The sequence below is a fragment of the Lagopus muta genome, chromosome Z (genome assembly GCF_023343835.1).
Source record: "Lagopus muta isolate bLagMut1 chromosome Z, bLagMut1 primary, whole genome shotgun sequence".
NCBI lineage: Eukaryota > Metazoa > Chordata > Aves > Galliformes > Phasianidae > Lagopus > Lagopus muta.
This window is the reverse complement of record NC_064472.1, coordinates 4,535,695-4,556,537: the sequence shown is the minus strand read 5'-3', so window position 1 is coordinate 4,556,537 and position 20,843 is coordinate 4,535,695. Positions and strand designations below refer to the sequence as shown.

Below are 20,843 nucleotides of genomic sequence, written 5' to 3'. Positions count from 1 at the left end.
TTCCTTGACTGATGTTCAAACACATATATGCATGCTATACATACACTGTGCATTACTTGAGCAGTATCTATTATTTTTTTTTCACCTTCAGGTGAACATTCAATGTTTAAACATAATCTGGGAAGAAGAAGAATGGTAACAAAATATTTCAACTACAAGTATATTAGAAATTTCCTGCAGTATATAAAAAAAGCATTGATGAAAAGTAGAAAAGACAAATTAACTGTACCATTTATTCATCTCATTCCTGTGATAGATATGTCTGCGTACATGAGAAAAAGAAAGAAAGAGCTTTTTAGCTTCTACATGATTTAATTTTTCTGTCTTTTCTTGTCAGATTTTGAAATTGTAATATATCACAGAAACAGTATAAACTCCTTTGATAATTCCTCAATATTATTCTATGATTGCTCCCTTTATGTTTAAATAAGGGAGCTTGTTTCTCACTCTGTGACCCATATATCTAAGGTTGAGTTCTTTTATCTCTAATAGAACAGTTTACACTGGAAAACTACTCACCTGTCCAGCAGTGTCTAGAATGTCCAAATAGGCTGGTTCATCATCAATTCGGACTTGAGTTTTATAGGCATCCTCTGAAAAAACACAATGCAACACATAGGAATGGCTCAGAGAAAAGCAAAAAAAGTAGCTCTTCTAACCTGGAGTAGACTTTCTAAAAACTCTCCTGTTTGAACTAACTTTTCTTTCTTTTCAGTAACTAATACCTTTTCCAAAATCCAAAAATAGTGAAAAGCATTACCCTTATCTTTTCTATTGCATTATTTCAAAGTAATGTAACAGTAAATTTACCTGGATTTAAAAGCATAGTTCACACCACACTGTTGCTTGAGTCACCAATATTCAGGGTCTCTATTCTGGTGCTAGGTACCAGCTTTCCACAGAGCTTTTCCAGCAAATAATTGCAAGAAAAAACTTTGTCTGAATTACTGAAAAAGTCTCCCTGTAGCTGATGGGGACTTCTGGATCAGATTTCCTGGAACAATTAATTAGACACTGCATATGTCTGACCAGGATGTAAATCAATTTTTTAAAAATAAATTCTGTAGTCAGAGTCTTCACATTCAGCACTGCTTGAAAGGGAAAAAATATGTTTGTTGGACCATGCCCCTAGGTCATGCTTCCATCAAGATAAATTTGGAAACTGAAAAACAAAACAGAAGATCTACTATTTGCAGAAACCATTTTCCTCACATTTCAATTTCATTCTACTCTCAATATTTGTGTTTCCCTCCTAAGATTGAACACAGCTCAGTAATCAGGCCATGTTTGTACTTGAGTCTCACAAATTATCTATTCTGTCTAATTAAGCAGTAATGCATAGCAATTTGAATGATTTTGGTTTGGCTACGTACTGAGATGTGAAGACAAGACAAGTGAATTTAATGCATTTGAGAAGTGCCATTAATCAATATGAATATATGGTTGACCATGTCCAACAGCTCACTTTGCAAGTCCTGCCTGAAGAGGTCTCTGAAGAAGACCAGGGTCCCAGTGGGATTAATCAGAAAGTAGCAGAAATTCTCAAGACATTCAAATTTGTGCCATACATTTCATATTTTATACGACACTTTATAAAAGTATGTAAAAACCCAGTCTGTATCTACACGAAGAAAAAAAAAAAAAAAAAAGCTAAAATATGAAGTATTATGTATGTCATTACCTTGGTTCACTCCTGCATCGCCACTGACAGGCTATCTTTAATGACATAATCATGTACAGTAATTTCCACGAATCTCTTGCCTCTTTAGGCCTGAGTTCAGCAAATTACTGACATGGAACATGTATTGTTTTAAACAAATACTACTGATCATCCCACTGATATTATGATGACCCAGAGGCTTAATTAAATGCATGATACACTGCCTTACTGAGAAAGCCAAAGCACTCCAACCAGCATGTGTTTCAGTCAATAGATCTCTTTATAGGTATTACTGAATAAGAACTTTAATATTAAAAAAGAGCCATACAGATTGAATTAGACTGCTTAGGTTATTTAATCTGTTTTGGCACAGCAAGGATGCATGCAGTAATTTACTTTTTTATTTTTAACCAAAAATGAAAATTATATGCACATGGAAACATGAACTATCAAACATGATTTTTATTTAATATAAATAATATGACAAATATTAAAAAATTATATTTCTATGCAGGCGGGTGTCCATTTGCATTCCATTCATTTTTATGTAATTAACATATAACTCACATAAATTTAGCTTGAAGTCTTTGCTCAAGATCAAGGGAAGTGAGTTCATATCCTAATACCAGATAACAGATCATAGCACACACTCATGGTTGAACTAGCAGGTTCATAATCTTTGAAGCAGATCTTACCATTTACCTGGTTTATTTGTTGATCTCCTGGGCTATTAGGATAATCTTTATTTTCAGCATAGGGTATATGATTCATAAATCAAAAATCGTGCTTCCCATCCTATGCTGTATGGACTTGGAAGAAAAGGTAAGAGTGGAAGAGCTGTACCATTTAGGTCAGAAATACAGTTCATTCTTAAAATGGAATTTCATCTGAGGAGGTAATGGAAAGAGATCAGAGTAAAGGATGATGTTGATAGATGTCTTTATTTTACTCAATTGAACTGATGAGCGTATCCAGAATTACACACATATCCATACACTGAACTCAATCAATATATTCCTATTCATAATTATAATGCTAAACATTATAGCTGTATCTTTACTGTATGCAGTGTAATACATATTACAGTCATAATAAGGAAACTGAGAAACCCTAAAATTAGAAAGGAGCACATTCTTTTTATGTGGAATGAGAAGAACAGAAGGGAAGACGCAGCACTGACATACAGTCTCATTGCATAGGCAAAGCAGGAAAGCCTCCATAAGGAGCATTAGTAAATTTGCTGTCTAATCTTATCTCTTTGAAAAATCGTTCATATTATTACAAATACTGTCTGGTATATTTACACTCTTCATCAGCTTTGAGTACATTACATTTTCTTTCATGTAATTAATTTATACAGTATTCCATTTAAAGATAATTGGTAGCTATTAGATCATGTATATTTGGATTTTACATCCTTCAGCCCTAAGGAGTTATCCTTTAAAAATTTATTTAAACATAAAACCAGCTGGAGTTGCAGAAAAATAGTAGAACAAGTTTGTTTGTTTGTTTGTTTGTTTGTTTGTTTTTAAAGAAAAAGAGAGAGAGAGAAAAAAAATAATAGCACATTAGACATCACATGGAAGCACAGAATCACAGAATGCAATAGAAGGGATCTCAAAGATCGCCTAGTTCCAAGACCCATGACCCATGCTCTTAGCATGGTTGCCTATCATTAGATCAAGAGCTAGATCAGGATACCCAGTGCCCCATCTAGCTTGGCCTTAATCAGACTAATTTTATTGTATTAACTTGAGTAGAAATCTTCCTTTGAAGCTAATTGAAAGGTCTCAAATTTTGGTTTCATTAAAATGCAGCAGATAGATAGGATATTATAAGAAATAATTAAGGATGCAGCCTATTTTTATTGTTATGATTTACAGTAATTCAAATACAGAATGTAAGAATAAGCATTTCCAAGATATCAAAGGAAAATCTGTGTCATTGTGTAGTTTATGTAACAGTTAACTAATTTGTTAAATGAATAGTTAAAATACATAGCAAAACCTCTGTTTTTAAAATATTTTTTTTTTTCCATACAGAAAGATCAAACTGAGCTCCACCTATTTTATAATTGAGATTTAATTATGTTATTATTATTTCCTCCTTTAATGAATATCTCATTTAAATCAATAAATTTAAATTGATTGTTCTTTTTAGTTTTATTAATAAGATAAAAGAAATAAAAGGTTGTTTAAGCCTTTTTTTTTTAAGAAAGTGAAAATATTTTTTTTTCACCTTTCATTTTTGAAGGACATCTCTTTGGAGACAGAAGAACAATAATTAATGCAGGCTTGTGTTACTCTCAGTTATTTTAGCACAGGAGAATCTAGATTCATTAAAAATGTATCAAAGCTCTTTTTCTGCTATGAGCAGGTAACTTCTTCATGACAAATAGATTTGGTTGGTGTGCAGTTTAAAGGAATGTTGCAATAGGCTTTTTTTCTGCATCACAGACATATCCCAATCCCTGAAAAGTAGGTCAGTAGCTTCCTCCTTTCATTTGTTAATTCTGCTTCTATGACTTCTAGATAAACATTCTATCTACTACACTGAAGATTATCTCATATACAGATGAGCCAAGGTATATTTTATTTGGCTAAAAAGATGACAACAGAAGGAAGTCCAAGCTCAGTCACACCTGGAATTCTGCCTCTTGTTGTCCTCCTTGTATGTCAGAGAGATAGCAGGGACTCAGATCTTGTTGTGCTTCTATTATCTGCTACATATGCGTTTTAATTCAGGGATGCTTCTGAATATAAAATGATTATAAGTCATTTGCTGTTTACATTCTCTTTCTGCTTACAACAAGGAATTTTCAAATATGAAGAGAGTGGACAAAGAAAGATCTAAACCACTGTACCAGCTACTACATGTATCTACTTGTTTGAGATAAAAATATTAATGTCACAGTAATTGGCCATCAAAATATATTGGTCTCATGACTTCCTTTGTCATATGTCAATGGTTCATGGGCAGTTTGGCCCTGTTGCATGACTAGCGGGGAGGAGGGTTAGGGTTAGGGTTAGGGTTATGTGTATCTGTGCCCCAGGAAAATGGAAAAAAAGAAAAAGAGAATCAGAGAAAAAGGGAAAAAGGGTAGAGAGACGGACCCAAAAACAAAGCAACGGCAATCATCTGAGGAGAAACATACTATTTTACTAAATAACATATTGGAATGCAAGATAACACACTATAATACAATATAATACAATATAATTGGAATTGAAACTAATAAATCAAATTAAATGAGTGTCCAAAAGCCAAAGGCCTTACTCTCATGCTGTGATGATATGGCATATAACAGAGGCGAGCCAGATGATCGAAAAAGGGCCATCAGGTGACCTATGAAGGCCTTTTATCTTCTCCCTCTGAGCAGAAATAATAACAGAACAGCAAACAGTCCTCTGCGGAATGTAGTAGTTCTCTTCCAGGACAGGTAGCTGGACCTGGAGCATTAACTCTTTACCTCCTGTGCACTGCATGATGTTATCATGTGGAATACTGGTAACCAAACATCATAAAACCATGGCATTTTGAAATTGTGCTCCTGGAGTAGGAGTGTTCTCTAATTTGGTTGAGCATTGATATCAGCAATTTGTAGTCAGTGACAGTAAGTCACTTGTCGTTGCCTTCCTATGAGTTCTACACATAGAGGAAGCAATGAATAGCCTGGAAGTGTAGAACTGACAGATTTGATTGCCTTATATTCAGTAAATACTCATGTAGATAGCAATATTCTTTAAATTACAGCAAATAGGAAAACTGGGCACTCACATACCACATCAGACTAGTAACTGTGATACTGCAACACCCTATTTCCGGTTCTTCCTAGTGTTACTTAATTCCATTATACCAACAGTGAAGAATACTTCAGATTATTTGTTCCAGCCCTGCTGTTTTTTATTTTCAACATTGAAACACATTTGATGGTAATCTGTCATTTATTTAGCTTTGTCAGATCTTTCAGATTTTGCTCAGTTTTGTGTCAAGAGAATAAATGATTGTAACAGGCAACATCATTTCTAGCGGAAGAGTCTTGCTGAAATTTTGTAGCACACAAAAAGGATAGCCAATGCCTTTCCAAACTCACAAAAGAAAATTCCTTCTTCAGTAAATATGTGCTCTGCTGTTCTTTACATTTCTGTGAAACTAAAGTAGTTAAGTAATGCAACATTGAATGTAGTTAATACCTATTTTAACCCTTATTCTTTTAGAAAGACTATAGAAAAGACCTTGAGAAAATTGAAATAAACAAACAAACAAAAAGGAAATAGTTAAGTGCTTCTTATGAAAGGAATTCATACTTTTTTCATTATATATATTCAGTTGCATGATGAGAAACATGGCATTTTCTCCCTCTCAGTTTTTATTTTAGTATTCAAATTGCCATAGACATATTCTCAGATAAGAAATTAAACCACAGTCTTGGACCTATATATCTTCAGAAAACATTTAACATTGTTTTCAAATGATCTTGCCAAATTCAAGTGAATAGTACTGTTATACGCTCTTGCTGTCATTAATAATTTCATTTAAAGATGCAATTCTCCATTTTCTCAATTCTGTAAGCCAAAAAACAAACTTCCAAATGTAAGTTGGAATACAGAACAGCTCTTAACTTTTAGTTCACTTTGTCCTCCTGAAATGAACTGAATATTGTCATGGAAATTACAAGGAATGTTGAATGCAAAACTCACAGACATATGGATAGAGAATCTGATTGTATTCTTACATAGCAATAATGCAACGAAATGTAGAATTCTCCCGTATATGGGATATGTCACCTCCTATAAATGATTTCCTTCCACAGAGAGACTTGGTTATGGCCAAAGTTTGGATCAAAGTCTGACGAAGTCTAAATGAGTAATGTGGCCCAGTGCAGCAACTATCAATTATGATAAGAATGCTGTTATCAATAAAGTAACCACTGGATTTTAATATTCAAGTATGCAGAGAAATGACCAAATTTATATGCGTCATTATGAATTATATTTTTCTTATAGGTTATCTCATCTGTATGAATAAGATTATTCACTTGAGTGACAAGTATTTCTTTTAGAATCAGTTCTAGAAGAGAAAATGCAAATTCTTGCAAATGTTTCTTTTGTTTGTTTGTTTACAAATCAGAATTAAAGATAATTTCAGCAAATCTTTGTTGTAGCACATGCTTTACTACTAGAAGCCACTTGCAATGTAGATAATGCACTAATGATTAATAAAGAAATATCATTACTTTTTCTGCTTCCAGAAAAATGTCATTTACTTCAAAGATGTACATGAACAAAGTGAACAAAGTAGTCTTCTTTAATCAAAACATGATAATTAACACGAGTCCAAGTACACTTATCTTGGGGAACAAGAATAGTAGGTAGCAATTTCACTTCTCTTTCAAGTCCACGATTGTGCTACTGAGTGGGAGGATCTGACAGCTATGAATTCACTTCTCATAATTTCAGGTGGAGTAATTAAGAAGGTGACTATATCTGCATGGCTATTAGCATGGATGGTGCCTTGGATTTAGAAAGGTGTAGATGGCTGCTGGCTTCCATGAAAGAAAGGTTAATAGAGACATCTTTCTTGTAATGAAAAATTTAGAATTTAGTGAGATGAATTACCACATCCAGCCAACCACAACTTAAGTCTTTTTTCCAATTTCAAAAAATCATTTAAGAGATATTTTTAACATAAGATGGTATACAGGAAACAGGAAACAGGAAAGCAAGTTTTACATGCGATCTAAGAGAGTACAAGTCTCAATTTGACTTCTAAGTTCTTGGTCTCAGTCATAGTTACTTGTCTCTGAGATAAAGCCTCAGAATGACTTCAGTGTTCACTGAAGCTTCAGCCATGTAGTTTCCAGGACCTCTGAATCTTCTCAACTTCTATGTACTTATGACTAAGTTAAAAGGCATGCTGTCCTGACATAGCTCTAAGATCCTGAGATTTCACGGTAGTATTTAACACTGGAGAACATTATTCATCTGATCAACCTGAAATGTAAACATCAGAGTGAGATGAATCGTGCTCTAGAACTGCTGTATATTTCCGTTTTGAGTTAAAGGCCAAAAAACTACCTGTGACTTCACTCTGGGTTATAGTTCTGAATAAATTTACATACTTTTTTTTGTTCAAGTCACCATCCACATGGATACATTGCTCACACTTATGCTTGATCAGCATCCATAAACTGAGAACTGAATACTCCTGATTACATGAGTGGTTCAATGTGATGAAAGTGTGTATACAGAATGTTGTTAAAAGCCCTATAAGAACTCAGAACCCAAGGGAGAACTGCTGTCCCAATTCTGTGACAGGTCAATGTTTGATTCATCACTGTAACCCTTAAAGGAGGCTTGAAGAGCTCACCTCTGAGGAAAAGCTTGTCTATGATTAGAAAAACAACTCTTCCACTCCTTTTGATACTCCAGCTTATTAGAAATTTGATGAAGAAAAGCAGGATGAGGGAAAGATTGTTGGAATGTGTCAAATCATTCATACTAGTTTCTGAGATACAAGGTCTGTGGCCTGTCTGAAGCTGATACAAAAAATAAATAAATAAATAAATAAATAAATAAAATAAAAGCTTATGTTTATGTAGAACAGTCCAGCATAAAATATTTTTATATATTTAAATAAATATTTGCTTATTTAAAAATCATTCTATCCTTGACTGATTTTTTTCTAACCTCTGGGTATGATATTTATTATCAAGTAATTTTTATTCTATCCTTATTACAGAATATACATCCGAAATGCTCTGATATTTTCAAATTTAGAAGGAAAGGGTATTTTTTTCTTCTTAAAATTTACTCTGCCTATCCAGTGGTCAGAAATAGCAATTAAAATGCTATTATACAGAGTTATTGATTATTTTTCTTCTCTCTGTTTAGCGGGTACGCAGTTAAACTAGTAAGTGTGCAGAGGAATAGAAGGATTATAAACTATGTTTTGATCTTCCATTGATGCTTTTCTCAGTGGGGAAGAACAGATGGTCAAGGCAGGAGTATATCTTAATTCCAACAAAAAGAGTGTTAATGAAAGATAGATGTTAAGCAAGAATAATTGTCAATTAAAGAGCAGTGGTGTTTTCATGAGTGTGACGATGAGGCATAGCATTACATAGGAGAAATACTTATCTGTCCTAACCTAGACACAGTAAACAGATGTTGGACAGACATGTCTGGGAAATTAAATAGAGTTGTTCATCTATTTGCTTTCTTTATAAGACAGAATAGTAAGGAAATCACAGAATCATAGAGGTTGGAAGAGACTTTTGGGGATCATCTAGTCCTAAAGTAGGTTCTTTACAGTAGGCTACACAATAAAGTATCCAGGCAGGTCTTGAATATCTTCAGAGTAGAAGACTCCACAGCCTGGGGCAGCTTGTTCCATTACTGTTGCCCTCAAAGTAAAGAAGCTCTTCCTCGTGTTCATATGGAACTTCTTATGTTCCTGTGTGTACCCATTAGACCTTCTTCTGTTGATGGACACAACTCAAAAGAGCCTGTCTCCATTAATTTGACTCCCACCTATTAGATATTTATGGGCATTGATAAGCCCCCCTCTCAGTCTTCTCTTGTTCAGGCTCTTGTTCAGTCTCAGGTTTCTCAGCCTTTCCTCATTAGGGAGATTCTTCAGGCCATAAATCATCCTTGTAGCCCTCTACTGGACTTTCTGGCAGTCCTCTGCCACAGTACTGCAGATGTGACCTTATAAAGGCAAAGTAGAAGGGCAGGATCACCTCCCTTGACCTGTTGCCCACATTCTTTTTAACATACTCTGCTATACAATTGGCCTTCTTAAACACAAAGGCACACTGTTGAGTCATGATCATCCTATTGCCCTTCTCTGCAGAGTCCTTTCAGTCACTCTGTATCCAAGTGGAGGCCATCACTGATGTACTGATCACTGCACTGATGCACCCAAGCAGTTTGTCTTGGAACCAGTGCTTCTTAACATCTAGATCAGTGACACAAATGATGGAATAGCAAAATCTCTGAGTCATGCATTTCATATGGCAGAAGGAAAGGATTGAAGGGGACCTGGATAATTTCAGTGTGAGCCCATGTGAACTAAATGAGATTCAACAAAGCATACAAAACGAGGTTTTGCAATTGTGTCAGGGTAATTCCAGGTATGTATGTAGACTGAGAGAAGAAATTGTTGAGAGTAGCTCTGCCAAGAAGTATCTAGGGGTCCTGGTAGATGAAAAACTGAGCAAGCAGTGCACATTTGCAGTCTGAAAGGCCAATGGTATCCTAGGCTGCCTCAGAAGAGGGGTGTCCGGAAGACTCTACTCTAATATTCTACTGAACTAGTGCTGAATCAACCTGCAGTGTTGTACAATGAGTGGCAGAGAATCAGGAAGGCTGAGAGAGGACATGAAGAGAGGAATGGGACTTCATTCTTTCCCACACTACCTGTCAGATTTGTCCCATATCTCAGAAGATAGTTGCAAAGCCTCCAGAGTTTGTTTGTACAGTAAGGCAGTAGGTGCACCATTCCTTGTCCATGCTTCAGGGTAAAGAAGCGCTTTCTTAGCTCTGTAGCACTAACTGTTTCTCCTCTCTACTGTATTTCCTTCCCTGAGATCTCAAAGGGCACTGCAGACAATCGTAACTGCAACTACTGCTTTGTTTATCTATGATGGAAGTGAATCTACTAGCAGAGGTGCTATGTTGTGTTTTCTTAAAGCATGAGTGATGGACACAGACAACTGGATTTCCAACACAAGATTACAGGCCTAAATGTTAGTGAAGGTATTCTGGTTAACCTTCCAGCCTCTGAGAAAGTGTCTGGTAAAATGATAGGGGAAAAATGACAAATGTGGGAAAAGCTCTCTGAGCCACTGACTCTAGTAAGACAGTCTGCATTTGCCTGTCTACTGCTGTTTATATCACAAAAGAAAATTATAAGATTAAACACTATTTTCTGAATATCTGAAAATGGTAAATGACAGTGAGCTGTCACCTGGAGTAAATACCTCAAATAATTTCATGATACATTATATTTTTAGGAAAATATGAATTTGACAAAGAAGCCAATGACACTGTGTGTCCCAAATATTAGTTTTGGGTTTCGAGAATTTAATTGGTTGTTTTGGTTAAATCTTGCATGAAACCTGTTTAGAACTGAATAATAACTATAATGAATAACTGAACAACAAGATTTAGGGTGCGGTCAACATGCTCAAGAGGTGGGATGCCATCCAAAGGGACCTGTACAGGCTCGAGCATTTGGCACAGGAGAACCTCATGAGGTTCAACAAATCCAATTGTAAGATCTTGCAATTGTATTGAGGCAACATCCACTATCAATGCAAGATGAGGCATGAAAGGGTTGAACAGAGCCCTGCCAAAAAGGTCCTGGGTATACTGGTGGATGGTAAGCTGGACATGAACCAGCAGTGTGCCCTTGCAACCCAGAAAGCCAACCATATCCTGGGCTGCGTCAAAAGATTAAGGTCATCCTTTCCCTCTACTGTATGTTGGTGAGATCTCACCTGGAGTACTGCATGCAAATGTGGAGTCACAGAATTATAGAATCATAGGATCATAGAACAGCCTGGGTTGAAAAGCACCTCAAAGATCATCTAGTTTCAACCTCCTTGCCATGGGCAGGGTCACCAATGACTACACCAGGCTGCCTAGATCCATATCCAGTCTTGCCTTGAATGCCTCCAGAGATGGGGCATCCGCAATCTCTCTGAGCAATTTGTACCAGTGTGTCACCATCCTCAAGAGTCCTCAGTACAGGAGAGACACAGACCTGTTGGAGCACGTCCAGAGACAAGCCACAACAATGATCCAAGGGATGGAACACATCTGCTGCAAGGGCCTATTGAGAGCTGGGGCTGTTCAATATGGAGAAGGCTTTGAGGTGACCTTATAGTTGCCTTTCAGCATGTAAAGGGTACACTACAGGAAAGAAGGGGACAGAATCTTAGCTGGGTCTGTAGTGATAGAACAAGGGGAAATGGTTTCAAGTTCAAAGAAGGTAGATTTCAGTTGGACATAAGGAAAAAGTCTTTCACATTGAGAGTGGTGAGGCACTGGAACAGGTTGCCCAGAGATGTGGTGGTTGCCCTGTTCCTGAAGACTTTCAAGATGAGGCTGGATCAGGTCCTGGGTAGCTGTGCATGTCCCTGTTCATTGCAGGGGAGTTGGACTAAATAACCTTTAAAGGTCCTTTCCAACTCTAAGAGTTATATGATTCTATAATTCTACAATACTAACAGATAGAAAAATAAAAATGAATTATATAAATTATGCTTACGAATACAGTTCAAATGCACTCAACAGTATTCATTGGAATTCTCTATTTACAATACTAAATGATGATGAATATAGAACACAAACATAGTTTAGATAAGTCTACAGAATCACTCTGAATATCCTCAGAGAAAAATGTGGAGACAAACTGTACTAATTCTAGGTCATTTCATATGAGTTGTTTATCCTATCTCAGATATGGATAATAAATCTATGAAAAATGATGAATGAAAGACTATGGTGACTATTTAGCAATTGATTTATGAATTTTGCAATAGAAAAAATAATTTCGGAGCTCAAATCTAACTGCAGCGTGCTCAATCTGATCCAAATATTTTACCTTCTATGGCAAAATGAGAATGAGAAATAAATTAGGACTGGAGTGTAAATATATATTTGTTTAAAATAACAGTAGAAATTATCTAGAAACCTGATAAGTACTATAAAAATAAATTTGAATTGCAATTGTTTTTTCCTTTCAATAGGACATGTTGTTCTCTTATTTTCTACTTTTTCCATTACCACACCTAGATAATGGATGTATTCCTTTTTATATATATATGTAGTTTTGAGGGGATTTTTGCTGTGCTACATATTATGTTTCTCAGTCACGTTTTATTTTTTTTCTTTTTTTCTGAAATTCACCTACACATTTCCATCATCATATTAAAGATGAGTTTAAATGCATTATATTTAATGCATTGGTGAATGCATTTCTTTGTTAGAAAACCTCATGGAAATTCATGTGCGTTAAAGTGCCTCCCATCCCACACCCATTTCAATTAAAGAGTGGCATTGACACAGCTTTAATGCCCTCAACTGCTCATTTGACACAATCTCATGCAGTGATATCTCACCAAAACAGGAAGATTCTTTTGCATCTCTTTTGCATTATGTATTCATTTTAAGATAAGTCACATGGCTAATGAGCATCCTGGAAGCTGTCCAGTGTGCCTCACTATGTCATGCTTCCTTTCCTGCCACTCTATTTGCATTAACTTGCTGTGATATTGCCAAAGACCGTACAGAGTGCAAATTGCTCTAATCCATTTGTTCCAGAAAATAATCACATCCATTGCCTTTTGGAAATTGTTCCCAATGTTGACTGCAATTAAATATTAAATGCATGCTGAAATAAATAATTTCATTTTCATAAAGTGCTATCCTTTGAAATTTTGCCCAAATATTATCTATCTAATTAATTTATTCTTTCCCATCCCCACTCACTTAGAAAAATGATATTTCTGTCTTAAAATTCAGAATTGCGATGCTTGTACCAAGCCTAAAGTAGCATTGTTATTTCTGTTTATCTTGAAATAGAATTATACTCAAAGTGAAAGCACTAAAATAACACTTTAGTTATTATTTTTTTCAATCAATGTTCAGTCTTTATTTTAAACAAATATTAACAGTTTGATTTGTACAATTACATGTAAGCAAATTTATTTGTATCTTACAGAATCTTAAGTCTGAATTTGTCATCATCTTAACTTTTCCAAACTAAGACAATCACTTGAGAAAAAAAAAAAAAAAAAAAAAAAAAAAAAAAGCAACAAACAGCTTTATCTCTTAAATAAAAGCATGCTTGCCTCAAAATAGTCTTGAACTTAAAAAGTGTTGATTTTTCCATAGTGACCAGTAAATTATTCAAAAATATAACTACACCTATATATGATAAACATAAGTGAAAGAAAAACATGTAAATACTTCCACTTCTATTTGCTTCTATTTACTTCTATTTTAATTTTTTAAATCAATGTATTTGAAATATGTGTATGTGTTTGGCATAGAAATTTGTTCCAAAGGAGGGAACAGCTCCTCTATGAAGACAGACTGAGAGAGTTGGGAGTTGTTCAGCCTGGAGAAGAGAAGGCTACAGGGTATCTGATCTATTTTTATTTACACTCTTCTTAAAACTTAATGCCATGTTAATTTACAAATGAAATATAAAATAAAAACTAAATAAGGACAAAAAGAAAATCTTCTAAACATCATACAATATAAGTCAATTGGCCATGGACCAAATGTATGAAACCAACTGTAGGTCCAGACATAAAATATGTTCTCTCTGTAAAGAAAAAAACAAAAAACAAACCAAACAACGTAGCAACAGAAACCAACACATTTCTTAGGGCTCAGCAAAAACTATTATAGTTTATTTGCTTTTGCTATTTTGTTCCTAATAATTACAAGATGTTTTTGTGGCTCTGTGAATGAATTAAATCTGCTGTGGCTTTGTTCTTACCTAGAATATCAGATTACATTTATCCTATGCCTATGTGCTTTGAGTAGAGTTTATTGTCCTCTGTCTTCTTCATACTGATGTAAAAATGTTTCCCCAGAATCAACAGAAAGCGGAGAGAGAGATTAAACTATTTTAAATATCATATTAACAGAATTACAGAATCATACAATGGTTTTGAGTGGAAGGACCTTAAACATCATCTAATTTCAAAACATCTGCTGTGGGCGGGGTTGCCAACCACTAAACTAGGCACTAGATCAGTTTACCTAGCATCCCATTCACCCTGGCCTTGTGTCGGTGTTCAGTCAAGTTACAGAGCTCTCACAGTTTCTTGTAGCATCAGAATAGTTCTCAGAATCGTTCTCTTTATTGTGTTCAACATACATCTTATATACCATTCACTTACAAGCCAGAAATTCCTGTCCCTCTAATCAGTTAATTGGCCTAACTTCTTCCAAACAACAGTGATAAAGGACGAAAGGTTTCTTAAATGTGATAAGATTAACAGTGCATACAAACAGTACCTCCTGTTCACCCTTAGACTCAAACAGACACCATTTACTCTCTGTCTTACACTCCAGATTCCCAAGGTTTCACAGTGAAAGGGTCTATCAAGGAGTCTGATAAACTTTGTTGACTGCTCAGTTACATCTTCCCCCACAGCCTTGAACACCTGAAGGGATGGGACATCCCTTCTTCTCTGGGCATCCCGTTCCAGTACCTCACCACTATCTCAGAGGAAAATTTCCCATGACATCTAACCTAAATCTCTCTTCTTTAAGTTTACAATTTTCTCCCTGTGTTCTATCACTCTTTACCTGCATGGAAAGTTTATACTGTTTATAAGCTCTTTTTGAGTACTGGAAGGCCACAGTGAAATATCCCTGGAGTTCTCTCTTCAGACTGAACTCTGGCTCCCTCAGCCTGTGTTCATAGGAGATGTGCTCCAGCCCTCTGAGCATCTTCATGTCTTTCCCCTGGACCCATTCCAACAGCTCCAACCCTTTCTTGTACTGTGTCCCAGATTTGAATACATTACTCCAGATGAGGCTTCACAGGAAGAGTAGAGGAGACAATTACCACCCTTGCCTTGCTGTCACCTCTTTTTTGATGCTGCCCAGGGTATAATTGGCCTTTCAGGCAGCAAGTGCACATTGCTGGCTCATATGAAGATCTACATCTACCAAGACCACTAATAAAAGGTGTCTTGGCAAGGCTGTTCTCCAGGAGTTTTTCTCCATGTCTGTACACATATCTGAGGCCTTGTTGAAGGTCACATGCCCACATTTTGAGCTTGTTCAGATCCATTTGGAAGCATTCCCTTCCTTCCGTCATATTGCTTTCACCACTCAGCTTGCTGTCATCTGCAGACTTGCTGAGGTTGCATTTGATCCCATCACCTATGTCACTGTTCAGAATGTAAAGACACTGGTCCCAAGACAACACCTGAGGCACACCACTCATCATCAGTCTTCACCTGGACATAGAGCCATTTATCACAGCTCTCTGGCTGACCTTCCAACAATTCCTTTTCCACCAAATATCCATGCTTTGAACATATGTGTTCCCAAGATAAAGATTAGGATGTGGTATGAGACCCTGCAAAAGACACTGCACAAGTCCAGTAGACATCATCAGTTATCCATCAGTTGTCCACCAATGCAATTACTCTATCAAAAAAGACCATCCATTTGGTCAGAAACTATGTGCCATGACAGACTATGGCTGCCTTGGATCACATCCTCATCTCTCATTTGTCCTAACATGTCTTCCAGAAGAATCTGTTCAATGATTTTCCCAGGCACAGATTTGAAGCTTACAGGCCTATAGTTCCCTTTTTTTCTCCCTTTCTTAGGAACAGGACGGGTGTTTTCCATTTTCCATTCAGCAGAAACTTCACCTTATAGTTACAATTTTTCAAATACAATGGAGAGCAGCTTAGCAACTGCATCTGCCAGCTCCTTCAGGATCTTGGGATGAACATGATTCGCCCCATAGACCTGTACACATTCAGTCACATGAGACAGTCTTGAACTTGTTCTCCTCCTTTGTGTGGTATTTTGCTCTCATAGCCTCACCTACAAGTTCAGGGCTGTGAGGTTTGGGGATCTGAGAGACACAAGCCTGGCTGCCAGTGAAGACCAAGACAAAAGTCTTGCTCAGTAGTTCCACTTTCTCCATGTCTGCTGTAGCTAGTTTTTCATTCTCATTTATCAGCAGGAGGACAGTCTCCTTGGCCTGTCTCTTCTGATCAAACAGCCTGTAGAATTCTGTCTTGTTATTTTTCACATTTCTTGCCAAGTTCAATTCCATCTGTGCCTTGGATCTCCTTATTCCATCTCTGAATGTCTGGATTACATCTGTGCATTCTTTCCAGGTGACAAAACCTTGCTTCCATTGCCTGTACATGCACTTCTTATCTCTCAGTTTGAACTGGAGATCCTTGCTCAGTAATTCCAGTTTCCTTCCTCCTCTCCATATTTTTCTACACTGGGGAGAAAAACTGGGGGATAGAGAGCTCTTGCACTCTCAGAAAGCACTTACAGTTCTGCCAGCTCTGCTACACTTGACAATGGAAATCCATTTATTATCATTTAAATCCTCTGTGTAACTTTATTTTTCAAAGAATATCCCCCCATTAGTGGTACTCACAGAAACTGTCATTCCTTCAAATTCCCAAAGATAGATAAAAACTAAGTGTAGGTAGAATACATTATTCTCAAAGGACATGAAATCAGAAGTCAGTACATTCAAAAAGACCAGGATAGAACATTAGTTCCATAATAGCAAAGAAATTGCTGAGAAATAAAAATGGCCTAAAATGGGTGACATAGAAGAAAGGCAATACGATTATTTTCAGAGAGAGAATTTTCTACAGACATGGCTAAATGTTATGCTGGATTTCCTGCTTTGTTGTTTTGTTGGAATTAATATTCATTTCATACCTGGTCTATATTTTTTTTTTTCCTGATAATCTGTTGTGAGAAGCTGAACTCTGGTTGGACAGTTCACTGTTCTGCCTGAACACTCTAAGTTGCCTCTACTTGAAACATCTCCTTGAAACCTCTCATTCTCATTGAAACCTCCAGAGAATCATTTCCTTACAGGCAACTTTCTTTATCAGCATAGCTTAGCCCTAGATATGGTCATTTTGGATTATTCTTCTTTCTGAAAACCCAGAAATTTATCTGTAATTGTAAAATTTTAGTAAATTGATGGAAAACTTACCAACAGATGCACAGAAAACAGTGAGAGGTGTTTTGTGACTTGAGACCAGGCTCTCAATAGTAGTAATAAAATTCTAAAGAATATAAATGCTTTTTTTGGGGGGTACAGAGATTTTAAAGTACTTTTGTTATTACAGGTAAGAACAATTAATACCACCTATTTGGGGGTTTCTTTGTATTTATGTACAATTTTGAATGGTTGTACTACAAACTTAACCAACAGGAAAGATATATACTTACTCTAAGATTGCACTCTGTTGTTTATCATGTGTTTTAGACCATGAATAAAAAATAAATCTTTCTCAGAATGTCCTCATAGCATTCTCTGGTGAAAATGATGAACAAATAAATCTCAAAAGTCATATTTCCAGGTCTGCCTTTAGTCAGCTGCATGAGTTTAAATTCAGTATTTCACTTCTCCGTTCTTTAAATTCTATTCTCTTTTCCTATTTAGAGTGTTGATTTCACAGAGAAAAAACTGTACTGTGTCAAGGAGACATTCATCTTGATTGGGTCCTTTAGGTATTCCTGCAGCATGTACTTAGAATGCATCGTAAGTTTTCCTTCTCTTTATGATTATTTATTATTCATACTTTGATATTGTCTAGAGACCAATAAGTTAAGATTATTCCAAAATGCAATATGTAGACAAATATAGATGGCAGGTGTATCATTAAAGTTGGATGTATATACATAACATAATGGATTTAGTTACTACTACTATTTTCCAGTTAGATCTGAATTTTTACTTTTTTTTTTTTTTTTACTTTTTTTTCTTTTCCCCCTCTCTCCTGATTCCAGCAAATGAATATGTGGAAATTCTCTAGTTGTTTTGCTTTCTTTAGTTGATAGCTCCAGTTTCTATTTTTGATATTTTGAATATTTTAATGGTTACTAATAAATTTAGTAGTGGTTTAGAGTCCTTATACATTTTATCCTTAATTTAAACAGTTGAGAAGTTTATGAGGAGTTATTATCCAAGGAATATGGATTATTAAAGAAATAATAAGAGAAATTAAATCATCAGCTGCTACATATAGCCATGTAACAACTTTAAAAAGGTTAGACCTAAGTTCAAAACTTTTGAAAATCTCAAAGATATCAGGAAAAAACATGTTTTAGTTTAACATGTTAGGTTTTCCTTTTGAACTAATTTTTATAAGTACTAATGGTTTCACTCACTCTCACATATCAGACCCAGATTCTGCCATCTTCCCCTATTTTTGCTTCAACAATCACTGATGTAGAAATAAAAATTTTATTTCAGTCAATCAAAACTTATTCCAGATCTTATTTCAATCTCTGATTGTCCCATTGTAATCTAGCCATTAGGTAATTGTTAACAGCTAAAGATGATGACTTTCAGTATGTTACTGATACAAGTGAATATTTATCATTACCTGAAGTTGTAATGTCAGTAAAGCCAATAGAGTCAGTAGAATATGGGATCTCCGAGAATGATTCTAGTATATCAAATTCAATTATTACTTTGTATTTCAAGATAATGTCAATTAATAGTTTAAAACTGGATAATGACACTAAAATAACAAAAACAATAACAAATTTTAAAATACACTTCAGATTGGATTTTTGACCTTATTTAGATATCATACATTGAAAGATTGTTTGCTGTTTTGTCAGTTTTGGTTTGTGTTCTGCAATTCTAACATAGCTAATTGTAGAGCATGAAACTACATAAATATTTCAAGAGATGACTATGGTGTGACTTCTACACTATGTAATTGTCATTAAAAAAAAACCAAAACTTTTATCTAAAGTTTACAAATATTTTTCTCTACAAGTACTATTTAGGATACACTTCTCATAGTGTTGAAATCTCAAGTCGGTGGAGAGATGGAAAGGGATGAAGAAGACAAAAATCTTTACTTACCGATAGTTGGATCATGATAATCAGGGAACCGATGGCTTATGAACTGCATTGTCATTGCTGGAGAGAAGAAAGAGTATCAGAAAGAAATTGCTATTGTCAATACAAAATGACATCAGGGAAAACAACAAACAATTCACTTATTCAAGTATTAGTTTAGAAAGTGAATCAAAATTTTGTCTTATGTCTACAGAGAGATGCATGCATTTATATTATTAACTGGGCACTGATACATACTGATAAAAGTTATTTCACAGAATTTCCTCTTTTTAAAGTTGCATTTATCAGTGTTTAAAATTTTACATCTTTTTAACATCTGGTAGATATTATTAACTCAATCTTGTCTAGAGAGGAATATCACTGTGATGAAAATTTTTGCAATACATTTCTAGTTCTGTCATAGTCCAGCTACACGAGGTGCTATAGACAGCATTTAAACAAATCAATTATAATTGTGAATTAGCTTTATAGAGTAATAAATCGGTCTTTTATTATTATTATTTTTAAATATATGAAGCCACTGAGTTGTTTCTGTGATGATTATGGAACACTGATCACTCTGATGACAACTAGTAAAGTCAGTCACCCCACTGTGACTGCCAAACCAATGCATAGATACATAAATAAAGAAACAAAACAGGATAGTTTGATCTGAATTAACAAAATACATTGTTTCATTTATTTTCCTAACAAAACAAAATTTCTAGTAAAAAAAGACCTTAAAATTCCCATAAATTGTAGCAAAATGTAGGAAATAAAGTGTTGCAGTTAAACAGTCTAATACGGAATCATAGAATTATAGTGGTTGGAAGGGATCTCTGGCAATTATCAAGTCCAACACCCCTTCTGAAGCAGTTTCCCTAAAGTAGGTCGCAGAGCAAAGCATTCAGGCAGCTTTCAAGTATCTTCCAGGAAAAATCCATCATCTCTCTGAGCACCTTGTTCCAGCACTCTGTCACTCTCAATAGTTCTTCCTTGTTCCAATTTGTGCCCATTAACACTCTTCTGTCAGTGGGCAACACAAAAAAGCCCAGTTCCATTCATTTACTCCCATCCTTCAGATATTTATAATCATTGTTAAGATACCATCTGAGGTTTCTCTTCTTCAGGTTGAAAATCTCCCAGTTCTCAGTCATTCCTTTCTTGAACTGGAGAGCCCAGAATTCAACACACTATTCCAGGTATGATCTCACCAGGGATTATCACCTCCCTCGACCTCCTGGCCACAATCTTTTTAATGTATCCCCAGATGCAATTGGCTTTCCTGGCCACAAGGGCACACTGTTGGCTCATGGGCAATCTATTGTCCACCAGGAAAACAACCATGTCCTTCTCAATTGAGTCCTTTTTCAGCTGACCAACCCCTGAAATGTATTGATGCGTGCAGTTGTTCATCCCCAGGTGTAGGACACTGCACGTGCTCTAGCTGAATCTTATAAAGTTCTTCTCGACCCAACTCTCCAGTCTATCCAGGTCTTGTTTAAAGGCAGGACAGGCTTCTGGTGTGTCAGACACTTCTCTCAGTTTTGTATCTGCAAACTTGCTACAG

General features: G+C 35.7%; 1 protein-coding gene across 1 annotated transcript in view; it reads right to left on the bottom strand.

Moving 5' to 3' along the window:
- RIT2 (Ras like without CAAX 2) overlaps positions 1 to 20,843 on the bottom strand; it is a 198,970-nt gene that overhangs the window by 109,892 nt on the left and 68,235 nt on the right. Inside the window, exons 2-3 of the mRNA XM_048932024.1 lie at positions 19,298 to 19,354; positions 520 to 593 (exon numbers count right to left, since the gene is read on the bottom strand). Coding sequence (XP_048787981.1) covers positions 520 to 593; positions 19,298 to 19,354 — 131 coding nt within the window. The remainder of the gene's footprint in view (positions 1 to 519; positions 594 to 19,297; positions 19,355 to 20,843) is intronic.